Source organism: Trichosurus vulpecula, chromosome 8 (genome assembly GCF_011100635.1).
Source record: "Trichosurus vulpecula isolate mTriVul1 chromosome 8, mTriVul1.pri, whole genome shotgun sequence".
Classification (NCBI taxonomy): domain Eukaryota; kingdom Metazoa; phylum Chordata; class Mammalia; order Diprotodontia; family Phalangeridae; genus Trichosurus; species Trichosurus vulpecula.
In genome coordinates, this window is record NC_050580.1 from 231,112,877 (window position 1) to 231,136,893 (window position 24,017).

The window sequence follows — 24,017 nt, forward strand, 5'->3', positions numbered from 1 at the left end:
TGAATGGAGAATGGACTGGAGTGAGGAGAGAATGGAGGTAGGCAGACCCATTAGCAGGCAACTGCAATAATACAGGCATAAGATGATGAGATTCTGCACTAGAACAGTGGCAGTGTCGGAGGAGAGAAAGGGGCCTATATGAGAGATGTTGCAGAGGTGAAATCAACAGGTCTTGGCAAGATTGAATATGGGGGGTGAGAAATCAGGATGACTCCTAAGTTGCCAGCCTGTGGGACTGGGAGGATGGTGGTGCCTTCCACAGTAATAAGGGCAGGGGTGGGTGTGCTGTGGGAAGGAGAATAGAGAAGGAGAGGTCTTAGTGGGACCAAAAATGAATTCCATTTTGGATATGCTGAATGTGAGATGTCTGGATATCCAATTTGAGCTATCTGGAGGTTAGCAGAGAGGCAGGGGAAGGATAAGTACAGCTATCCCTTCCACATCACAGGGGTTAAGGGTGCAGCACCCCTGTGATCTGGAAAACCTGAGTAAAATTTTTTGGCCCTCCTTTCACGCCATAGAAGTCTGAATTTTTTCTTTTATGGGATGCTTACAGTATTAAGAAATAAAATGTTGATATTATATAATACTATACATCTATTTTATGCATTTCTGAGGTTCTAAACTTTTTCTGTGTCATCTGCTGGGCTTTGTGTGTTGTCTGTGGCTTCCACAAGATTCCCCAAAAATTCCCATTTAATTTCTTATGCCAACCTGCAATGTGTTGAAACTGCAATGGGGAGAACTTCGATGTGTAAAGCCTTGACATGGAAGGGATAACTGTATATTTAATAATCTACCTATCAGCATAGAGGTGATAAATGCATTGGCGCTGATGGCATTACCAAGTCTTCAGCCCCACATTATCATTTCCAAGCTAAGAAGCTATAAAATTCACTATAGATGAGAGAAAAACACTCGTTTTAGAAATCATAAAGTCTCTGAGTTGGAAGACACCTCTTGAGGCTATCTAGACAAACTCATACTTGAAAAAGAATCCCCCCTACGACAGAGCCCTAAGTAGTCAGCCAGCCTTTTTCTGACTGTCTCTAGTAAGAAGAAACCCACTATCCTCAAAGTCATGCATTAGACTTTGGAGAGCTTTCATTGTAGAAAACATTTCCTTATATACAGCCTAAATTGCCTCTTCTACTCCTACTCATTGTTCCTAGTCCTATACCCTGGGGCTAAACAGAGCAAGTAGATTCTCCACTAATTTCTAGTTCTTGGTCTTGGGTTTCCTAGCTATCTAAGAAGAGATATTTAAAAATACCAACTGCCAGTGCTCATTCCCTTAATTTCTTTTTTATGCTCTGTTGCTAAGGTTTCTAAAACTACACCACACGGTACACTGAATACACTGCCTACTTTTAATAGGAAGACTGCTCTTCCTCCACTGTTAGCTTGTGGTTTCAAATACATGCTTTAAAATCATTATGTTGAGCAAGAACTTTCTATACCTATAATTTTAATGATTTTAGCTTGAGTAGTATTAAGTTTAATCAGAAAGCTTTCTCTGTATCTAATGATATGATCCTGTAGTCTTTATCTTTCTCATTGATTAGATCGTGTTGGCAATTTAATAGCAGGAAAACAATCCTTTAACTGCATTTCCATATTCTAGCTGGTCATGACAGATGATTTTTTGAGCTATAGTCTCTTTTTGTGTATTCATTTAGTACTTTTCTCTTTATACTCAAGTCGGTAGTGATATTAATCTGTGGTTTTCTTTCTTGGCTTTCTCTTCATTAGGTCAAGGGGACAACACTATCAAATAGAATAAGTTTAAAGACCTACCATTTTTCTTCAAACTCTGAAATTGTACATTAGAATTATTTGGTCATTAAATTAAAAGTCCTTAGCACTGTCAAATGGCTCAACATCAGAAATGGAAATGAGCTTATCAATGGAAATGACATTAAAGAAGAGGCATTACCATTTCTGACTTGCGGAAGAAATCTTCCATGTGGGCTGTCTCCTCCATTAGAAAGAGAGCCCTCTGAGAAAAGGGACTGCCTTATTTTGCTATTTATATCCCTCACCCTTAGCACAGTGCTTTGCACAGAATAGGTGCTCCATCAGTGCTTTTTTCAATCACTCATTCACTGAGGCTTGTTTGGCACAAATCCACTTGTGAATCTGTTTGGGGCTGGAATCTTGTGGCCGGGCAGTTCTTTAATGGTCCGTCTGATGTTTTCTGAGATTGGGCTCCTTAGACTGCCCACTTCTTGTTTTGTTAATTTGGAATTTTAGATTTTTAAATATAATCATTCTTTTTTTTTTTTAAAGATTCTCAAATTTATTAGCACAGACTTTAGCATCAGATAATTTTTTTATTTTTCCTCTCTGGGCTCTTTTTTTTTCATGATTTGGGTTTGTGCTTTAAAAAAATTAGTCTTAATTGTTTAGCAGGTTTTTTGTGTCTACTCATAAACCAACTCCTGGATTTATTTTTTTTAAATGTTTTTTTTCCTTTCAATTGTATTGATATATACTTTGATCTACTCTTTTTTTGTTTTGTTTTTGTTTATGCTTTGTTCCCTAAGTACTTTAGGTACAGACTATTAATTTTTTTCTTTTTCTAATAATAAAGGTATTCAGTGTTTCATGACTATGCCTCTAAGATTATTATTTAGTATTACTACTGTCACTATCTTAGGTGTAATCTACTATTGTTTTTATAATTTCCTTTTACTCAGTTAACTAATAACACTTATTAGGAAAAAAAAAATTTTCACAAGAGCCTTTTCCATTCCTACCCCCTTTCTCTCTTCTCCCAAACACTATTTCTCCAATATCCTTCTGAAATCTTTAGTGATTTATCCAACATAATCTTCTGAGGGTTCTCACATTTTTAAAGTAACCGTTACATTTTGGTTGTTTTAATTACTTGTTTTTATTAAGGGAGACCATTTATCAGTCTTAGAAACTCTTAATACATGCTTTACAATTTCATCCACAGCTTCAATGAAACATGGGTTCTATCTTTTGCTAGTAAATACTTGCAGGGAACCAACTGTGTAAGATTAATGTTCACTCCCTTGCAGGTTAATTTTCTTGAGCTCTTTCTTCAGCGATAATCAGTTGGTTCAAAAAAACCTATCACTAGTCTCAGGTCAGGGGGCTACCTCTCTAAGGAATATCTGTAACTTCTCAGTCCATGATAATAGAACTTCCCCCCAATTTCTGTCTAGTCTTCTTCAATCACTCAAATTTTCAGAATTTTTTATTTCTATTTCTAGGATACTGAAGCATAGGTCCTTCCCACAAGATACCAGGGCACTTTTTGTCTAGGAGACATCTCTGCATAGCATGCTGAACTACATAAGAGTTTCTCTCTCACTTACCACCCAGGTGTATAACTCCTTCTCCACTGTCACCACAGCAAAGTGAGTATTGCCTGCACACACCTGCCGGGCACTACATCCACTCTTGATGACATCTAGCTTCTGGGGAGTAGATTTTCCACCTCCCCAAACATAAACCTCACTGGTCCGTGATGTTACCACCGCAATGGGAGTCTCGTTCACAGTACTTGACCTGCACAAAAACCCCACAAAACATGGACTCACTTAACAGATACCAAATCAAAATGGAATGTTTCTAGTTTCTTCCCTGAAAAGAACAAATCACAATGAGTATTTAAGGATGTGGCAGTTTTCTTCCTATCCATACATTACAATCTTAATCCTTGGTTACAGCATACTTGATAATTTTAGCACTGCAGCTTTGTAACAGTTTGGCCAAGGTAACTCACTTTAGTACTACCCACTCTCACACCACTTTCCTTCTTAGAAATGAACGTCAGAACATTAAGCTATTGAGAACTCCTGGCAAGATGCAAAAAATAAATGACATCAGACTAAGCACAGACCAGAGAGAGGTGGTGAAGGCAAATTAGGATAAAGTCTACTTCATAAGATTCTCTACTAAATGCGGTGCAGTTAGTTACCTTGGTCTCCTTGTTGGCCCATTAAGCAGTATGACTTTTTCCTCCATCTCCCTGCCAGAAGAAAGGTGAAAACTCATCAAACAATAAGATGACAAAATTTACTTTGTGACAACACCCTTTATAGACATTGCTGGATTCCTACTTTGCCAGAAGATTATAGCTTTAGAGATGGAAAAAATCTTGGAGGTCATTTACTCCAACTCCTTCATTACACAGATAAGGTAATGGAGTCCTAGAGGGATCAGATGATTTGCTTAAAGTCACACAGGTAATACAGGTCTCTCTGACTTTAAAGACAGCACTCTTTCCACGGAACCAACTTGCCTCTTTGATTAATCTGAATCTTTTCACAAATCATATAGTCTAGATGTAAGTATAGTCTGTTGAACATGGTTAATTAGTTCCACAAAAACAAAATGTAGGCAAAATTACATTACTGGAGTCAATTAATTCCACGGGAATAATGCAATAAATTACATTATTGGATGATCAATTGAAACAATATCATTGTGTGTTTCACAACTTTATGGTAGGATTGGATTAAAAATGTATTAATGATGTTATTGTGAAATGATGTTGGTCAGAGCAGCATTACCTTTCCCCATTCACAATGTTTGACTGATTTTGCTACTGGAGTGTGTTGGTAAGCAAAGTGGGCTCCTCAGCACTTAGTTCAACAAATGCCCTTGAAGAGTTTGGCTTTTGTTTGCTTTGAGTAATTCAGTGTATTTCACTGAGTCTTACAAGTCCTAAGCCCCAGGCCCAAACCCCTATTAGGTGTAAAACCTATGTGGGTGTGGATTGGCAACTAAGGTGGGGCCCGAGGTACGCTAACACCAGGGAAGGCCTAGTTTACACGTCTGGGAGAGCAGATGCTTTTAGACCACGTGGGTTTAAGTTGCCTCTTTGTGCTGATTCTAGGTCACGTGGGTGAGTCGCATGTGTGACTCACCCCTGACCCTGAAAAAGATATAAAACCAGGGGTTGGCCTCCTCTTCCCTGGAGCTCCTACCCACAGCAGTGGTGGCTCGACGGACTCTGGGCCAGCCCTTGTTCTGAGCTCCCGGGCTGAGCCTAGATGTTGGCAACTATGAATTGTATTGGGTCTGTCTGTTGATGTTTGTAACTTGTTTGTATTTTGCTCTGAAGTTCAGTGTGCTGGCTTTTTCCCCTGAACTAAGTGAATGATATTTGTGTGCTGAATTAAAGTAAGCTTGTCAACTCCTTCACCTTGCTTTCCTTAGTTAAGCAGATCAAAAGAACCTGTGCTGTTGGCAGCTTTCTGGGTGCTGGCTGTGGGTGGATCTTACACCTCCACAGAAGCTGGATTGTTGAAACATGGAGAAGCAGCATGGTATTGCAGATGGGGTACTAGACCTGTAGTCATGAAGAACTGGGTTCAAATCCCACCTCAGATATGTATTAGCTGTGCGGCAAATCACTTAATCTCTCTGTACCTCAATTTCTCTATCTGTAAAATGAAGAGGTTTGCTCTAAATCTATGACCCTATGAACTTTCCACAGGATATGCCTCTACACTAGGAGATAATGACCCTGACATAACTTGCAGGAGTAGACTGAATTCTAATCCTTCTGATTCAAAAGTATGAAGTGCAGAACTCTTCCGGATAAAATATTATAGATTCATCTACACACTTTTGGAAAGCATGAGCCAGAAAGGTGAAAAATTTAGATTTCCCCCAACCAATCAAAGCAGAAATTTTGGTGGGAAACTAAAACTCTCGACCTAAGGGATATCAGCCATAAATCAAAGGATACATACACACACAAATCTTAAAATGAGTCTGCGCATTGGTTAGGCTGCTCTGAGTACGGCTCTTACCAAACAACATTCTACAGAAAGGAGGCAGGATGACCCGCTTGCATATTTACCTCCGGCGCTTACTGAGAAGTGGACAATCCAGAAGTTCATCAGCAGTGGGCCTCTTCTCAGGGTCCTAAGGGAAAAAAAATGAAGACAGGGTCTGTTTTCAAGGAAATGCCAGGTTCGGCACTTTACCTGCACTTAAGAAGGGCTCAACAAAGGTCATTTGTTAAACACTGGCATGTCGGTCTGAAGAGATTCAACACACCAGGCTCAACTTTTTAGCAGCTACATTTGTAGGTCAATTTTATGCTTACCTGCCCGTGTTAATAATACTCACACCAAATAAATTGACAGCAACAGGAGATAGTTTGATTTATGTATATTTTATAAGTAAAATATTTTGTACTTCTGCTGAGCCACAGCAGATATATATTTAAATGATTCCCTCGATTCAAAATTTGAAGGAAAAAAGTTAAAATTGTTGTATGTAATTGGGAAAAAATAAAAAAATATAAAAAATTATTTTAAAAAATTATAAATTGATCGCTTCAGGGAAACATTCACTAAATTTTTTTTGGGTGGAAGCAGACAGTACATAAACTGTGATTTATATATGGCTCAGTGGAAAGTGGTTTTTTTGTGTATTATACACACACACACACACACACACACACACACACACACACGTACCCTCCACCCCCACGCCCGCAACTATATCCCCCTCTTAGTTGCTCTTAGCCTCAGTTTGTGGGGATGAGACAGAAGATGACAAACTGAAATCAAGTCATGCTCACCTGATCAAGGCATGAATGAACCATCTGGATCAACTCTAAAGAATATTGGCTGGAATCTACTTCCATGGCACGGATCCCTTGCACAATCTTCACGCACAGATTAAGAGGATTCTAGGAGTCAATGGTGAATGTGTCATCTTCTGTACAAAAGAATGATGCTATATAGACTGAGTTTTTTGATTTTGTCATCTTTTTAAAGAAGTGGTGATAATTTTATGCCAGTCTATCTTTTCTTACCCAATACCCCTCCTGAGCTACTAGCATGCATTTCTAAGATCCCTGGTCAGAGTCAGAGGTATGGTTTAACTATGATACTGAATGTTGCTAGCTGACCAACATGAGGAACAAAAACCTTACCTAAGGACCTCAAAATCACAATTCTGCAACTGACCTAACCAGACACATAAATGAGAAGAAAATCATCACAAGGCAAGGAAGAGGAGTCAAACCAAAACTTCTGGATGTGAGGGATGGAAAGCATAACTCAGTATATAACATAATCAGAACCAAATAAAAAGAAAATGCAGAACAACCATGTTTCTTTGCCTCCAGTAGCTCCTTTGCCCTGGAAGTGACTGTACTTTGTTTGTAGTATGTAGGGCAATGATTGTGGGTAGATAAGTATCAAGACTCAAGATACAAGAAAGATGTTGAATAAGGGAGGAAATGACTCAAAGTAAAATGTTAATTCACAAAATAAGACAACCATTGGTATGATGAGCTGGTTTTGTCCAAGAGAAAGTAAAAACAACACAATGGGAATTGGATTTCAGAGCATTATGGCTATTAGGAGACTATCAAGCATGACAACATATTGTCTTGAATACTAGTAGGCAGAAATTTTTTTCTCCTTTCCATAAACACTCACGAAAATGATTTCAATTTTTCAGTCTCGATGTAGTTGTTAAAATTTTCATTTAAAATAGGTAGTGAAACATTAAACGATTTGCTCAGTATCAGGCTAGATCTAAAGCCCAGGTCTATAAACTCCAAATTCCTTATATTAATTATTTTGGCAAACTGCTTTCCATGGGGAACTCAAGTCACAGAAAAAGAATTATAATGATAAATAATTCACTGACTATACTAGTAACACCGTTCAAGTTCGTATCTGATATAGACTTTTATACTGGAAATGTCAGTGTTTTTGAGATGCAGTATTTCTGAATTTAGAATATATCTGATTCAATGTATGTGGTTAAAGGATATAAACAAACAATTCTCAAAAAAAAGAACTGCAAACCACTAAAAACTCTCTTTCAAAACACTGCTAATAAGAGAAATGCCCATTAAAACAACTCTAAGGTTTCATCTCACACTAGACTGGCAATAAGTCAATGCTGGAGGGCCAGTAGGAAGAGAGCACACATATCACACTGTTGGTAAAGCTTGGGTCCAACGAATCCATTAAACAATGTAGAATTATGCATAAAAAAAGAGGGAAGAAGAGAGAGGGGAAGGGGAGGAAGACTAAAATGTTCATACCCTTTGATCCAGAGATCCTATTGCCAGGCATATGCCCCAAGGAGGTCCATGACAGAAAGGACTTACATGTACTAAAATATTACTAGCGACATTTTTTTTTGTGGTAGGTAGTAGGTACCCACCAGCTAGGGAATGGCTAAACAAGTTGTGGTACAGGAATATTATGAATTATTGACCTGTAAGAAATAATGAATATGAAGAATATAGAGAAATTTTGGAGAACTTAAATGAACTGATACACAGTGAAATAAGCAGAACAAGGAAAACAACATACACAATGACTACAACAACGTAAACGGAAAGCAAAATAAAAACTGAATGCTGAAATGACCAAGCTTAGTCAGAGAAACGATGAGAAAACATACCTTTCTCGCTTTACTAGGAAGATGGGATATAGAGAGTAAGGGGAGACTATGAACATGGAATGATTCATATGCTGTCAGAAGTGACTGATACCTTGTTTGGTTTTACTGAACTGTTTTTTCTTTTTAAGTCTTTGTCACCAGGGAGAGCTCACTGGATAGGAAAGGTTGGTGTTACTGTTTGGTAGTTTCAGTCATGTTTAATTCTCTGTGACCCCATTTGGGGTTTTCTTGGCAAAGATACTGGAGTAGTTTGCCATTTCTGTCTCCAGATCATTTTACAGATGAGGAAATCGAAGCAAACGGGTTAAGTTACTTGTCCAGGGTCACACAGCTACTAAGTGACCAGGTCTTCCTGACTTCGGACCTGGTACTCTATCCACTAAGCCACCTAACTGCCCCCAGGAGGGAAGGAAGAATAGGTATATTTAGAAATGAATATGATTTTAAAACAAAACAACTGACCTAATTCCCCAAACTAGAACATCCTACCATCATCTTCAATTAATTTTTATAGTTTGTACTCGTTTGTAGATGTGACAACGTGTAAAATGATGGTATACTACCTACCTCACAGGGCTGTTATGAGGAAAATCTTTTGTAAACTATAAAGCACCACATAAAAGTGAGCTATCGTACACACTAAAATGAACAAATTTTCCCTATAAACCAACTTTTGCCACCTTTATTTAGCAAAAACACACCAACTTACTGTTGCATCAAAGGTCCTCTTCAGAGTGAGCAGCTCAAAAATAACACAGCCGACTGCCCAGATATCAGACTTGAAGTTGTACTTCACCCCCTGGCAGAGTTCTGGAGACATGTAGTATGGGGTTCCCACAAGCTGAACAAAAACAAACAAACAAAAAAACAGAATTAAAATAATCACTTTCTAATTAGTCCAGTTTCCTAAGGCTCCTATTGCTAACAGCTCAATGTTAAACTTGATTTTCCAGGAGATGATTTTAGAGGTTTCAAACAAAATATCAGAAATAGAATTCAGTTATATGATTTATGTATGGCTTATCTGAGAAAATATCATCAGTCTCTTTAGTTCAAACCTACTGAATGTCTATTATACAAGAAATACCTGCATAGAAAAAGTACTGAAACCATTTGAGAGGCCCAAGTGCTCTAGGATTTCATTTCCATCATGCAGGGCCCCTTAAACATTTAAAAGCTTCACAGACACAAATATACTCACTAAAAGTTCACAACAGGAAAAAATACTTAAAGGGGGATGAATAAAATGATTTGGTGGAGTCAGTAGCTGTTCCAGCTAAAATGCACTGTTCTCAAAGCAACTTCCATCATAACCCAATTTTATATCTACTCCAATGCTCCAGTTTGCTATATTTGCTCCTATTTGACAAGTATTTCCAACTACTAGAATGGCTCTGGAAAAATGTTCCAGGTCCATCAAGACGTAGTCTTTCATATTCTAAAAGAAAGGCCTACAAATACTCCAACAATGTACTTATTTTCACTAACTTTGAGTCACTATTTTTGTTCGGTTATTCAGTTTAACTCAACAAACAAGTACCTACTATCAGCATAACACTGTCTGATGCTGGAAAAAATACAAACACATAGGGGCAGCTAGGTGGTGCAGTGAATAGAGCACCGGCCCCGGAGTCAGGAGGACCTGAGTTCAAATGCAGCCTCAGACAATTGACACACTAGCTGTGTAACCTTGGGCAAGTCACTTAACCCCAATTGCCTTGCCCCCCCCCCCAAAAAAAAAACAAACAAAAAAAAGGATACAAAGATATGGTTCCTGATCTTGTGGAACATACAACACAGTAGAGGTGATATGGAACACAAGTAAACATAACACAAAATAGAATGTGCTAAGTGCAGATGAGTGACATACAAAGTTCTAGGTAAAGGCAAAGGAAAGAGAACTTCCAATTTTCTGGGACTAGAAAAATCAGGGAAGGTAGGTCTTAAAAGACAGTTAGAATTTTAATGGGTAGAGATGAAGGAAGGGTATGAGTAAAAGATAGCAAGGCAGATGAAATTTTTTTAGAAGAGAAAGGTTATGATTAGTTTTCATTTCTATGTAATTTTTTTCTCAAATTTTAACTGACCAAACAAAAGCAACTGTGAATTCAAGCCTCCATAATAGTCTTTCTCTCCCTGCAAGCTCACTGGCTGTCACCATCCAAAACAGTCTGAGTCCCTAAAGTAGTGATTTGCAAACCCAGTTCACACTTAGAAGGTTTTCAATTGTTTCTGGGGATGTCTAGAGATTGCTTAATATTTTAATTTACTAAAGTTTAAAAAAAAAATTTTTAAAAGGAAGCCCTGTAAAATGACCATGCAGCGAGGTTGCACAGTGGAGCACCAAGCCTGGAGTCAGAAAGACCCGAGTTCAAACCTGGCCTCAGATACGTACTAGCCATGTGACCCTGTGTGCCTCAGTTTCCTCATCTGTAAAATGAGCCAGAGAAGGAAATGGCAAACCACTCCAAGAAAACCCCAAATGGGGTCACAAAGAGCTGGACAGGCCTGAAACAACTGAGCAACTGTAAAATGAAATGACAGAGTTCATGACTCCTATAACGATGGACATTCCAAACAATTCCCCCAAGTGGGTCACAAAGAGCCAAACACGATTGAGATGACTGAACAACAAAGATAACTAGAAGTGTTTCTGGGAATGTAAAAATAGGGCTGTGCATGGACAAAGACTCCTGTAAGCAGAAATATAAAGAAGACACTGCAAGTACAAAAGACTCCTGAAAACTTGCCTCTGGATGAATTATTACTAAATACTTGCTTGAGGACTGTGAAACACGTGTAGTGCTGTGGAAAGATCACTGCACTGGCTCCATAGGAAGAGGATCTGAGTTCCAAGCTCACCTCTGACACTAATTTATGACTTTGGGCAAGTCACTTAACCTTTGTAGGCTTTAGTTTTCACACTGTAAAATGAGGGGCTGCCTCAACGGCCTTTAAGGTCCTTTCCAATTCTAGGTCTAAGATCGTATGAACTAGATGGCATAGAGTCTACGCCACAGACAGAGGATGCAAAATTTCTACATCCTACAGTAGAAAGAAAAGGTAAAAACTACTAACCTAAGACAATGGCAATATATACTTACGGTTTCAGCCATGGAGTACTCAGAATTAAGTTTCTTTGCCAGCCCATAATCTCCAAGTTTTATTAAGTTTGCCTTAGTTAGGAAAATATTTAAAGTTTTTATATCTCTGGAAAAAACAAACAAACAATACATATTAAATTCCTGTATTGGTTTCTTTTTTGTCTTCTTTCTTTAGAGTTCAAAATAATCATTCCAGTGATGCTATTAATGCAGTACCAAGCACTATCACATAACTACACAGTTCCTCTTATGAGACCCTAGTCAAAGTCTCAGTGCACTATCAACTTTTAACACACTGTATTTTAATATCCAAAAGAGGAACAAACAACTTGAATCCTTAAACTCTCCAAAGAATAGGAATGTCTCCCACACTCTAGAAGGGTAGGAGAGAAAGATGATAAAACCCATGTTCTAGGTCACTTTAGTTCCTGCAGGCTAAGCTGCCTTTGTCAAGCACAGCTTTGTGGCAAATAACTGCTTCAGATCAAGAGAAATGAAAGTCATTTTACTATCTTACCTTTGATTAGTTTCAGAGTCTTTACCACACCAAGTCCCAGCAAGCAATGTGGCCAAGCACATTACCATCACTGCCTATATAGGCTACATTTCTAAATATGTTTTCTATATGATCAGCCTAAAGTAAGCTCTACCCGGTTCATTCTTTGGCTTCCCTTGCTGAAGGATGGTACAATTTATAGTAATAAAGCTAATGGCTTTCAGAAAAAAGTAGCATGCAACAACCACCACTGAACAACTATCAAAAAGAAGCTTACAATTAATCTTCATTAGTTAATGATTTACTCAATAAAAGCCTGCAGATTGGACATGGTCTTAAAATGATCTTATTCCCTGATTAGGAAATAATGACAATACAGCCTGTTATAACTGGAAAAATAAGGTTTTATTTAAATTAAACAAAAATAATATAAGCATAAAAGAATAATGCTTTCTAATTGTCTGAGTGGCTCAGAGAACATAACCTGCTTTGCATTTTAATTAACCTAACCTAACTTCCTGTGCAAGTGTGGGGCATGTTCATAAATTTATTGAATTCTAAATTTTACAGCTTTCGCTAGCAAATGAACACTAATAGTCTTAATTAGTGCTTAGCTTATTAGGAAGATGTGTCTACGGCACAAACATGGTTTAGTCTCAGTAACTAAGGATGACACCCACCATTAGTCATTTTTTCATTTCTGAATTTTATTCTACGGAAAAAGATGTTACTATTCTACCAAGAAAGCAACAAAATGCTTCTGAAAGCACTGGGCTCCTATTTTCCTTGAACTTCTCTTCATTCATTACCTATGCAGTATCCCAGCTCTGTGGATGCAACTCACTGCTGATACAATCTGAAACAGGTACCAGATCACCATCTACAAAGACAGAAGAAATCACATTTTGTACTGAAACAAAGAAATTCACTAAAAAGAAAACACAAAAGAAACTGCAGCCAAAGGTGGATTTCAAGTCAAAGTAAATGTCCTTCTTGTTGGCTGAGTAGTACATGATAGAACAGCAGACATGGAAGACAAAAGCGGATCACCGTCATAAAACAGCTTTAATGCAGTTACAAAGTACACCAGTGACACAGACTTTTGTGAACTTTTGGAATGATGCATGCTGGCAAGAAACCTAAGCAGATTTCTAAGGAGAGCTATAGATAACAAAGCAATCAGTAAGCAGAAATGCAACCTGGGAGAGCTCATAAAGCATCATTTTGTGGGTGGAAAAACTTAAAAGCAGCTACAGACAGCCCTCATCTTCATGAGAGACTGTATTCTTTTAGTCTCTTGAATATTGCAAACCTAGGAAGGTTTTGACGACAGACTTAGAGGAGCAGGTGAAAGAAGAGCAAACATAAGCAAAGAAACCCAGAAGTTAGAATTATTAAAGAACAATTCTTGCCGCTTCCATATTAATCTGAAATACCTCTTCCTCAAACAATTTGTCCTTCTGACGCAGGATTTTATCATATAGGTTTCCTCCTAAAATTAAACAACGGAAAAAAGAACATTTAGAGAAAAGCTCTGCTTAGTTAACAGATTGATGTTTAGCTCCTCTATCTTCTGGTGCTTTATCCACCCATGTAGGAAAGGCAGAGCTCTGGAAGCTTCTTCATAGGAAAGAACATCCCCTGGCTTTTCACTTCTTAAATACCTTATCAAAATTTTCTCTCAGGCAACATTTCCCAAACTATAGAAAGAATTGGGTCTGAAAACATAAGAGAGGGAACCCATAAACACTGCTTAAGGGAAACTTAGGGGAAACACTGGGTTAGTCAAGGAAATTTTAGTTCAAGATAGAGGGAATTAAGTCTATTGTCACATTTGCCATGCTATTTGCCATACATACATATGTGTATATAATTTCATACTTAATATTTTAGGAGGAAAACATAAAATTCTCATGAAATCCCAATGCACCTTACATAAAGTACTAAGGTTCCACAGAACACAGTTGCCCTAAAGGAGGGTTCCTTACCCCAACAAATAGATTAACTGCCCAAAAAGCAAAAGTGTTCTTAGAAAAGATGACAGAGTACAGAAGATCCTTAATTGAAAATACTGGATACAGAAAATAAAATTCAGGTCATACTGATCCTAGGATTTAAAGGGGGAAAGGATCTTAAGAGCTCCCCTAGATCAGGCCTTGAAATGATCAATACCACCTATTACGCTTCCTCTGATGTTCCTTGTAACATCCTTCTGATGTAATTCAGAAAATTACAATACAACTTTCCAAATTTAGGTGTGATTGGGATCAAGAATAATCCACATATAATAGAAGTGAAACTGTCTGAAAAGACATCTTAAAACCTTTCTCCAACGAGGGAAAAGAAACAAGACAAACATTTATTAAGTACCTACTTTGTATATAGCATTCTATTACGCACTGGGGAGATACAAAGTTCAGGTTAAGAGATCCCTGTATTCAAAGAACTTATAGACTAAGAGAAAATAATTTAACCCCTGAATCTCCCCAGCAAAACAAGGGATTCCAAACTGAGGATTTCCTTATAGGCTGATCACTACATATTGAATTATGTGGCCATGATGACAAATGAAACAACTTAAAAAGGAAAATGGATTAATGAACTAAATATACAAAGTCATACCATTATAGAAGTTAGAGGAGAATAAAAGGCTAGTGCTCTTATACCTATGGCTAGGGGATGAATTTATGACCAGCTGACAGATATTATAAAGACAAAATAGACTAATTTGATTACATATAAATAAAAAGCTCTTGTACAAATAAAAATAATCACAGCTGTTAAGTTTTGGACTAGGGAATAAAAGAGATGGAGATCTACTTGCACAAAACATCTTTAATAAGTGTTATATTTAAAATTTAGAGGTAATTGACAAAAATCTATGAGATTAAGAACTGAGCCTAACTACAGAAAATATAAACTAACTACAGAAAAGTATAATATCAAAACTACATACAAAAGTGCTTAAAATCAGTAATCAGAAAACTACAACTCTGAGCTATCGCCTCACGGTTACTAAACTGGAAAAAAACGGAAAAATTCAGTGCTAAAGGGGCAATGGGAACACGGCAACATAATTCATTGCTGGTGAAAACTGGTTCAACCATTTTGAAAGACAATTTGGAATTACGCAAGAAAAGTTACAAAACTGTTCATACTCTTTGACCCAGCAATTATACTCTTGGTTTTATACTCCAATTCATTAAAAATGTATTGAGTAACTACTATATGCAAGGCACTAGGAATAACAAAGACACAAAGAAAGCAGTCCCTGCCACTGAAAAGTTTCCATTCTTTTCCAGGAATAATGATACGTACATATACATACTATATAAATAAATATAGTACAAGAAAATATGAAAGAGGGCACTAGTAACTGGGCAGATCAGAGAAGGCTTCAACAAAAGGGGCAGCACATGAGCTGAGTATTAAAGGAAGCCAATAATTCTTAAAGGTGGAGGTGAGGAGTGAATTCTGGGCCTGGGAAATGGTCTGTGTGAATGTACGGAGGCAAGGGACAGTGTCAAGTTCAGGGAACAGCTGGTAGCACAGTTTGGTTGGAAAGCAAAGCTCATGAAAGGGAACAGTAAAAAATAAGGTAGGAAAAATAGGTGGGAGGGCCTTTTGGATTATGGACAGCCCTAAATTTCAAGCTAAGCAGTTTGTAATTTATAAACAATGAGGAGCTACTAAAAGTTTTTGAGCAGGAAGTAACATGGCTGGATCCCTGACTTAGGGACCTATGACTCTATTTTAGCAGTTACAGGGATGAAAGACTAATCAGAAGACTTTCACAGTGAGAGGAGATGAGGGTATGAATTTACAATAATCACTAGCAATTAAACAGCACTATGTGTCCCCCATAGTGCTTTACAAATATTATTTCATTTGAATAACATAACCCTGGGACAGTGTTGTTATTGTCTCTATTTTATAGATGATGAAACTGAGGCATACAGAGGTTAAGGGACTTCCTCAAGGTCACACAGCTAGTGTCACAGGCTGAATTGGAACTCAGTTTTCCTGAGTTTCCTCTAGGCCCATCACTTTATACACTGTGTCACCCAGCTACCTCATTTAAAATCATGGCTGTATGAGTAGAAGCAAAGGGATAGATGAGAGAAATGTTGTGGAGGTACAAGAGACAAAGCTTGTCAATTAAGAATGAGCAAGAGGGAAGAGGAAGGATCACTCTGAGGCTGGGAAGCTAGGAGGCTGGAAGTACTCTTTAGAGAAACATTTTGGGGGAGGAATTCTAGAGGAAAAGTAGATTGGGGTGGGTTGTGGTAGAAGGTTGAACATGCTGCGTTTGAGATGCTTATAGGATATCCAGAAGGAGATATCTGGCAGGAGTTGATCTATCTGCACAAAAATATTCACAGCTGCACTTTTTGTTAACAGCAAAAAAAAAGTGACCAAGGTTGCGAAACTGCTCAACAAATTGTGATCTATAAATGCGGTGGGCCATATGGAATGGCAAAATGGAAGAATTCAAATATGAGAAGACTCATATGAAGTGATGTGGAGAGAACACAAAGGAGAATCTAAATAACAATAAACACAATTACTACAACTTTCTCCAAGAGTGTAAATGAAGCCATCTCTAAATGGCAAGAAAACTCACATTAAAAACACAAGACAAGATTGTTATTAAGTTATAAAGCATATTTCATCTTTTCTATTAAATGATGGGAAAGAACTTCATTGTGAAGTTACAGGCACTGTTGGTTATAAGTACTCTCTTCATGTTATTTCACTTAACTGTTTGGGGGTTTGTACATCATAGGGGATTAAAATGGGATCATGGTGGAGACCTACTGTATAATGTGCTGAAACAAAAACTGCTAAAAAAAATGTCTAAGAACTACTCTTTGGAGACAAAGCTACGACACTGTGGCAGAAGTTCATAATCAGAGGAACATTAATAATCCCATTTCTTTTGATGCATCATTTCAAATCATTCCGGGGCCCAGGTGACTTCTCTCAAAAACATTTTAACTCCATTATTACAGATGACAGTTCTTTTGTGCAATTAATAAAAGTGTCTTAGAGGAAGCGTCATTAAGATCTGTGCTTACCGTTACAATACTCTAGTTCAATCAGCAAGGTGTTGTTGTCCATGAAGTGATTGTAGTAGGCAATAATGTTGTCATGTTGTAGCAGAGCCAGAATAACAATTTCGTTCAAGGCATCACGACGTTCTTTCTCAGACAATCGGGTCAAATCAACTTCCTTCCACACAACCAATGAGTCATCCTACAACATAGTAACATAAGTACGGAGCTTTCTTCTTTCCTGGAAGTCAATGAATCCACATCTGCGTCCACCAGCCTAGAAAGGCCAGATGGACACCTGCTTATTTAATATTTTTCCTTTAAAAGAAACAAAACAGACTAGGCAGACTAGATATAATTAATTGTATTAGTAATCTTTGGTTAGGGAAAGGAAAATATTAAACAAAAAACTGTTTGGTATGCCGGCTGATTTATGAAACACAAGATCTAGGTCTGGAACTAGGTAGAAAACATGGACGAGGATAGAAAACAAAGATCTGACACAGCGATACTATGAGAATAGTGGTGGTATAAGAGGTAAGAGGGAGGCAGGATAGCATTTCTATACCCTTTAAAGTCTGCAAAGTGCTTTACACATACTATATTTGTTAAGAGAACAATAACTATTCTAATTCCAACTTCTTAACATCAAAATATCAGATTAAGTTCAAGTGTTGTAAAATTTAAGCTAGTAGCTCAGGAATCTTCTTCAGCTTGTAGCTTAAGTACAAACTCACTTTACCTTTTCATTCTTCACACATCCTCTAATCTAGCTATGTAAACCCACCTGCCACTCCCTAGGTCTGGAATCAGCGATCTGCTACTCCCTTTACAACTCCCAATGCCCTAAAATTACTCCAGCCCCTGAAGTAAGCTCAAAAATTCATCCGTTCTAGAAGCTTTTAGAGTTGAGAAAGGACTCTACTCAAGTAGAGTACTTCATTTTACAGATGAGGAAATTGATGAACAAAAGGGATGAAGAGCCTCAGTTTCTACATCTATAAGATGGGAATAACTGTACTAATGTTACCTGCCTTATGGGACTGTTCTGAAGAAAAGGCCTTTCAAACTTTAAAGCAGAGGTGTCAAACTCATAGGCTGCAAACAGCAGCAGGCCTGAAACATTAAAATATCAATGCGAAAATTTTAACAAAATATAAATACAACATAGATGTTAACCTGTGGGTTTCTAAGTCAATATATGGCTGACAGGGATTTATTTATACTTGAATTTGACACCACTGCCTCAAAGTGCTATACAAATGTGAGTTACAGACCAGAACTGAACCTATAATTTCACTCACATGGGGAACTATTCCATGAGGAACCTACCAATGCAGAGTGGCACCTTCTCTGTCACTTAAGAGTCTAAGAAAGTTACTTAGAGCAATGGTGTCAAACTCAAAAAGATATGGATTACTGCAGTGGCACATTGTCTTAGAAAACCACAAATTAACATATTGCATTTCCTGATTATATTTTAATCTGGTTCTGGTAGTTCTGCCAGCACAGAATTTGACACCTCTGGCTTAACAGCACCAAGAGTTTTAAGTAACTTGCCTAGGGTCACATAGCCAGTATGTGTCAGACATAGAACTGGAACCCAAGTCTTACTGGTATTGTAAGCCAGCTCTCTGACCTCAGTCAGATAATACCTTTCATCTCCCAACAAGCTTAGAGTGAGGACAAATTAAAAAAAATAGAGAAATAACTACCTTATAAATGCAAAATACATATATATTTTTTAACTTTTTCAAAGCATCTCTGGAATCCTCTCACAAAAGATGCTTCATGAATATAGAATATTTATGGGCCTCTTCCAAAAGTTCCAATATAAGGGGGGAAAGACCTATCTAAACAATTATCTAACACATTTCTTCTGCCCCACTCCTCCTTTTACTAATACTTTGAAGGTCTATTTCCTCATCCTCACATGAAGAAATTGGACTAAACTATTTAAGGCTCCAACTGGCTCTAAATTTTACAAATACACAACAGGGCTTAAGTTCAAGTCAGAGAAGTATGGATGAACAAAATACATACTGTTTCCAAGTTTAAGTGTTCAAAATTTGGACTTCTTTGGATCTGTAACATTTGGCTTTAGGGGTACAATCAAAAGTCCTAAGCTTACTTTAGGACTCTGAGTCATCAATGCAGGGTACAGGCTTCTTACAATAAACACTGCAGGAGAAACCAACCAGAATCCTAAAGTAGCTGGAATTTCCCAATGGCCTTCAAGAACAGTCCTAGGTGTGTGGGTATGTTAGAATTTAAAAACAATAATTGCAAGGACTTTTTGGGGGGGGAGGTGGAACAGTATCAGGGAGGGACTACTGCAAAAGAAAGGCATGAGACTGGGAAGAATACTGAGAGATCTGGCCATTTGGGAAATATACTACCAAAAAGTTGTTTAGAGACTTGGAATACTATGAAAGGAAGGAAAAATCAATTAGTGGGATGGGAAGACAGCAGGCATTCATGGCAATGATGGCAGGTAACTAATGATACTAGTCTCCCAGTGAAGGTGATGTGAAAGCCAGATAGGGAGGATAACACCAGGGACCATGCCCAGTGGGAATCTGATAAATATTAAACTGCTGTTGAGCTCCAGTCAGGATATGATGATGCTAGCAAGGATGGGGAACCTGCAGCCTCGAGGCCACATGTGGTCCTCTTCCACGAATCCAAATCCTTTTATTGGGATTTGTTCTGTGAAGTTTGGATTCAGTCAAAGGGCTGCACCTGAGGACCTAGAGGGGCACATGTGGCCTTGAGACTGCAGGTTCCCCACCCCTAATGGGACTAGGATACTAGATAGGTAAAAACGTTTTACATAAGGGAAGAAGAAAGGGGAACAGAAAAGAGAAAAGAAAGGGAAGAGAAGAAAGGTAGGGAAAAAGAGAAAGGGGGAAAGGAGGAGCTAGGAAAAAGGGGGAAAGGGAATGATCATGGAAAGTTCTTTTTTTTTTTCTTTTAAGAGCTGAGAAAGGACTGGAGATAATCTAGCAGAGCTCCTTCATTTCACAGATGCAGAAACTGAGGAACAGGGAGATTAGGAACCCCCTTTCTATATCTATAGGATGGGAAAGGGAGAAGGACGAGGAAGAGGGGACCTAACACGGGGGAAAAGGAGAAGACTGGGGGAAAGAAAGAGTTAGGGAGAAGGGAAAGGGAAGGATTAGGGGAAATTCTTCCTTTCTTTTTAGAGCTGAAAAGGACTCTTGCGACAATCCAGAAGAGTTCCTTCATTTTACATTTGAGGAAACTGAGGAACAGAGCGATGAAGAGCCTCAGCTTCTACATCCCTAAAATGGAGATGATAAATGGGAGAGGGAAAAAAGGAAGAAGAAAAGGGAACGGGAAAGGGAAAATAGAGGGGAGAGGGGGAAAGGAAGAGTTAGGAGAAATGGAAGGATTGGGCGAATTTTTTTTTTTTTTGAGTCGAGAAAGGGCTCTAGGGATGCTGTAGTGGAGCTTCCATTTTACAGATGAACAAACTGAGGAAGGGGGATGAAGCGCCTCCGTTTCTGCATCTAGAAGATGGGCTATTAGAAGGGGAAGGGGAAAGGGAACGGGGGAGGGAAAGGAACGGGGCAAAGGGAGAGGAGGAAGGGCAGGGCCGCGGGCCAGGGGGCCGGGGGCTCCGGCTGCGCTCTACCTCGGTGCGACGGTACAGCGTGGCCTCCCCGAAGGCGCCCCGGCCCAGGACGCGGATGGGGATGTAATGCAACTCCTCCTGCTCCATCGGGAAGCCGCCGCTGGGACGGGCGGCCGAGCCGGGGCCGGGGCTGGATACTGAGCCGCCGCCGGACTCGCTCCCGAAGTCGGAGTTGATGGAGTCGCAGTGTCGCTCGTACTCGCCCAGCACTGACATGGCGGAGGCGACTTCGCCGGGACCGGCCGGGCCGGAGAGGGGAGGAAGGCGGATCTGGAAGGGGGAGGTGGCGGCGAGGGGAGGCCCCGGCAAAGGCCAGACCGGGATGTGCGGCGGAGGCGGATGCCCGCGTCTCAGCGACCGCCCCGTAGCTCCGCTAGCCTCGAAGATGCGCGAGGTTCCATGGTGGCCCTCTCGGCGGCTGACCCGGAAGCGCTTGTGTTCTCTTCCGGTCCCGGGCCTGCCCGGGCCGCCTCTGCTCCTATCTGCGTAGTCGTAGTCTTTCCTAACTAGGGGAGGAAAGCGTTGTTCTCCGCCTGCATCAGAGGCGGCAGTGGAGGGGATGCAGGCCCATTAGGGTATCTCAGGGGTTAGGGGAATGCGAAGATCGGGAGGACGAAGCACCCGGGACTTTGGGGCAGGGGAGACTGGGGGCGGGGGCAAGGGAGTGCAGCTGTTGTTGGGATACGAGGGACCTTTGGAGGTCACCTCAGCCACCTGCAACGCCCGCCCCGCGGGGACCCCAGGCAGAGGATGGGGGAACTTAGCCTCACCGAGAAACCTGCAGCCTTGTTATCGGACACATCTTACTGTTAGCAGCAATAATATTGTTATCGTTAGCAGCTTCTTTGGACCGGACCAACATTGGCCTGTGTGGGTTCACAATTCAGTCCCCGTCCCCCCCCCCCGTCTTAAGCAGAAGAATCATCTGCATCCCCCCGCAGCGCGTCCCGTGTTTGGTAAATCAAGTCACGTCAACATGCATTTATTAAAGAGTCTATTCTGGGCCGGACACTGGGCTGGACTGGTTGGTTGTTTTTCCTTACATTGGGCTGAAATCATTTATCATAGGTGGTATTTACATGGCATGTATATAACTTAGCTCATTCAATCCTTAACAGCAACCCTACGATTTGGGAACTATTATTCCTCCCCTATGCTACAGGTGAGGAAACAGTCTGAGCGGCTCGGTGACTTTTGTCCTCCGAGAATCATACAGTTACAAAGTGTCCGAGACAGCATTCAAACTTGGAATCCCAAATCCAGTGCTCTATGCCCTGCACTACCTAGCTAGCTAGCTGTCTTAACATCATAATATGATTATATATGTAATCATATATAATATATCGTAATATAATAATAACGGCCCCAACTATGGAGCTTTTACATGAAGGGACAAGAATAGGAAAATTCTATTTTGTATTTGAGGAGGGTTTGCTAGAATGGAAGTGATAGGAATGGGTGAAGAAATGACCACTCCACTTGTGAAAGAAAAGTGGAAGATGAAAATATGACGTGTATCCTAGATCTTAGGAAAATAGATTTAAAGTAGATTTAAAAGGATTTAGAGAAGATAGGTAGGAGCCCACAGAATAAAATTCTACATGGGAAGTCAGCCCCAGAAGATGGGAGGCTGTCAAGAATGAAATTCTTTATAGATAGAAATAGCTGTTTCCTAAAGGAAACTGAGGTAGATGCACAGGGAATTGATCTATCACCATAGAATGTTTAAAAAAAAAAAAGGCAAACACTTTTAGGGAAGGTGGAAATAAATGCAAGTAGTGAAAGACAAATAAAAGAATATATCAAGGTCCTGTAAGAACAGGGTTAGGTTGAGCCAAAGCTGCCAGGCAAAGCTAATGCAAAAGACAAAAGGGCATGCGGTGGAGCATGGGCTTTTTTTTCCCCTTTAAGTCATATTGAGAAAGAAGGAGGGTCAAACAAGGGATTGCACCACCCCTTTCTGGGTAGGATGATATACGTGAGATCGTACAGTTATCCAACTCATTTTATGCCCATTCTCTCTACTTGGAGAATGATCTTTGCTGTAGTAATTTTTCTGTTTTTTTATCCAATACCAAATACTTTTGATGGTTACTATTTTGTAGTATAATTTGAGATCTAACAGTCCTGCCATCCTTCTTTTTTCATAATTTCCCTTAATGTTCTTGACCTTCTATTTTTCCAGATGAAATCAGTGAATTCACGTATTAAATGGATAGTTAGTGAACATCTAGAAGAAACAGTTATTTGAGAGAGTCAACCAACATGGCTTCCTCAAGAACATACCATGCAAACAACTTTGAAAGACCTAAGAATATTGATCAGTGTAATGATCAGCCACAATTCTAGAAGCCTGTTGATGAAACATGCTACTTACCTCCTGACAGATAAGTGGTACACTCCAATTGCAGAAAGAGACCTACATTTTCTCGGATATAGCTAACGTGAGAATTTTATTTTGCCTGATTATAAGCATTTGTTACAATTGGTTTTGTTTTTCTTTTTCTCAGTTTGAGGATGTGGGTTAGGAGGTAGAGGAAAGGTGGAGGTAGGGCCTTTAGAAAAAAAGCTTTTCAAATATGTTTTGGAAACATACCAAAAGAAGAGAAGCAAGGCCAGAAGGAACCAGCTTTGAAAGTAACATGTTGAATTTATCATATATTTAAAAAGAAAAGCAAGCTGTACACAATAGATATTTGTACTTTCGTGTACAATCCAATTTATGTTCTGTGTATATGCAAGTACTCATTTTATTTGATGTCTGTTAAAGATTTTTTTTCATAAGTGGGAAAAAGAACACCATCCTGAATAAATGTATTTCCTTTGTGGGCAGGATCACTAAATTGGTAGAGGAGGCAAATGCTGTAAATATGATTTACCTATGTTTTAGCAAAGCAATAAGTTTCTAATGCTATTCTTGTGGGAAAGATGGAGATATAGGAGTTAGATGGATGAAGGAATTAAAAAGCATTTATTAAATGTTTACTATGTGCAAATCACTAGGGATATGAATAGGAAAACTACAGTCTTTGCTTATAAGGAGCTCACATCCTAGCAGGGAGAGACGACACAAAGGAAGTTTCAGCGGCAGGTCAGATGGAAAGGAGCCATGATTCTTAGCTGATGGTAATACATTTTTGAATGTTATTTCCATTGCTAAAACCGTTTTCATTTCTGATGTTGAATCATTTGACAGGATTTTTGCAGCCAAAGATAGAGCATTAATCCAAATTACAGATCTAACTAGTTAGTAAGTAAACAAATACCATTTCCACCAGGAC

At 39.2% G+C, this 24,017-nt stretch overlaps 1 protein-coding gene across 1 annotated transcript in view; it reads right to left on the reverse strand.

Moving 5' to 3' along the window:
• The window catches only part of NEK9 (NIMA related kinase 9), a 41,888-nt gene extending 20,738 nt beyond the window's left edge, over positions 1 to 21,150 (reverse strand). The window contains exons 1-10 of the mRNA XM_036735047.1: positions 20,737 to 21,150; positions 17,103 to 17,280; positions 13,461 to 13,516; positions 12,834 to 12,904; positions 11,529 to 11,634; positions 9,134 to 9,265; positions 6,575 to 6,685; positions 5,846 to 5,910; positions 3,953 to 4,003; positions 3,348 to 3,540 (exon numbers count right to left, since the gene is read on the reverse strand). Coding sequence (XP_036590942.1) covers positions 3,348 to 3,540; positions 3,953 to 4,003; positions 5,846 to 5,910; positions 6,575 to 6,685; positions 9,134 to 9,265; positions 11,529 to 11,634; positions 12,834 to 12,904; positions 13,461 to 13,516; positions 17,103 to 17,280; positions 20,737 to 20,952 — 1,179 coding nt within the window. The 5' untranslated portion in view covers positions 20,953 to 21,150. The remainder of the gene's footprint in view (positions 1 to 3,347; positions 3,541 to 3,952; positions 4,004 to 5,845; positions 5,911 to 6,574; positions 6,686 to 9,133; positions 9,266 to 11,528; positions 11,635 to 12,833; positions 12,905 to 13,460; positions 13,517 to 17,102; positions 17,281 to 20,736) is intronic.
• Between the last annotated feature and the right edge of the window lie 2,867 nt (positions 21,151 to 24,017).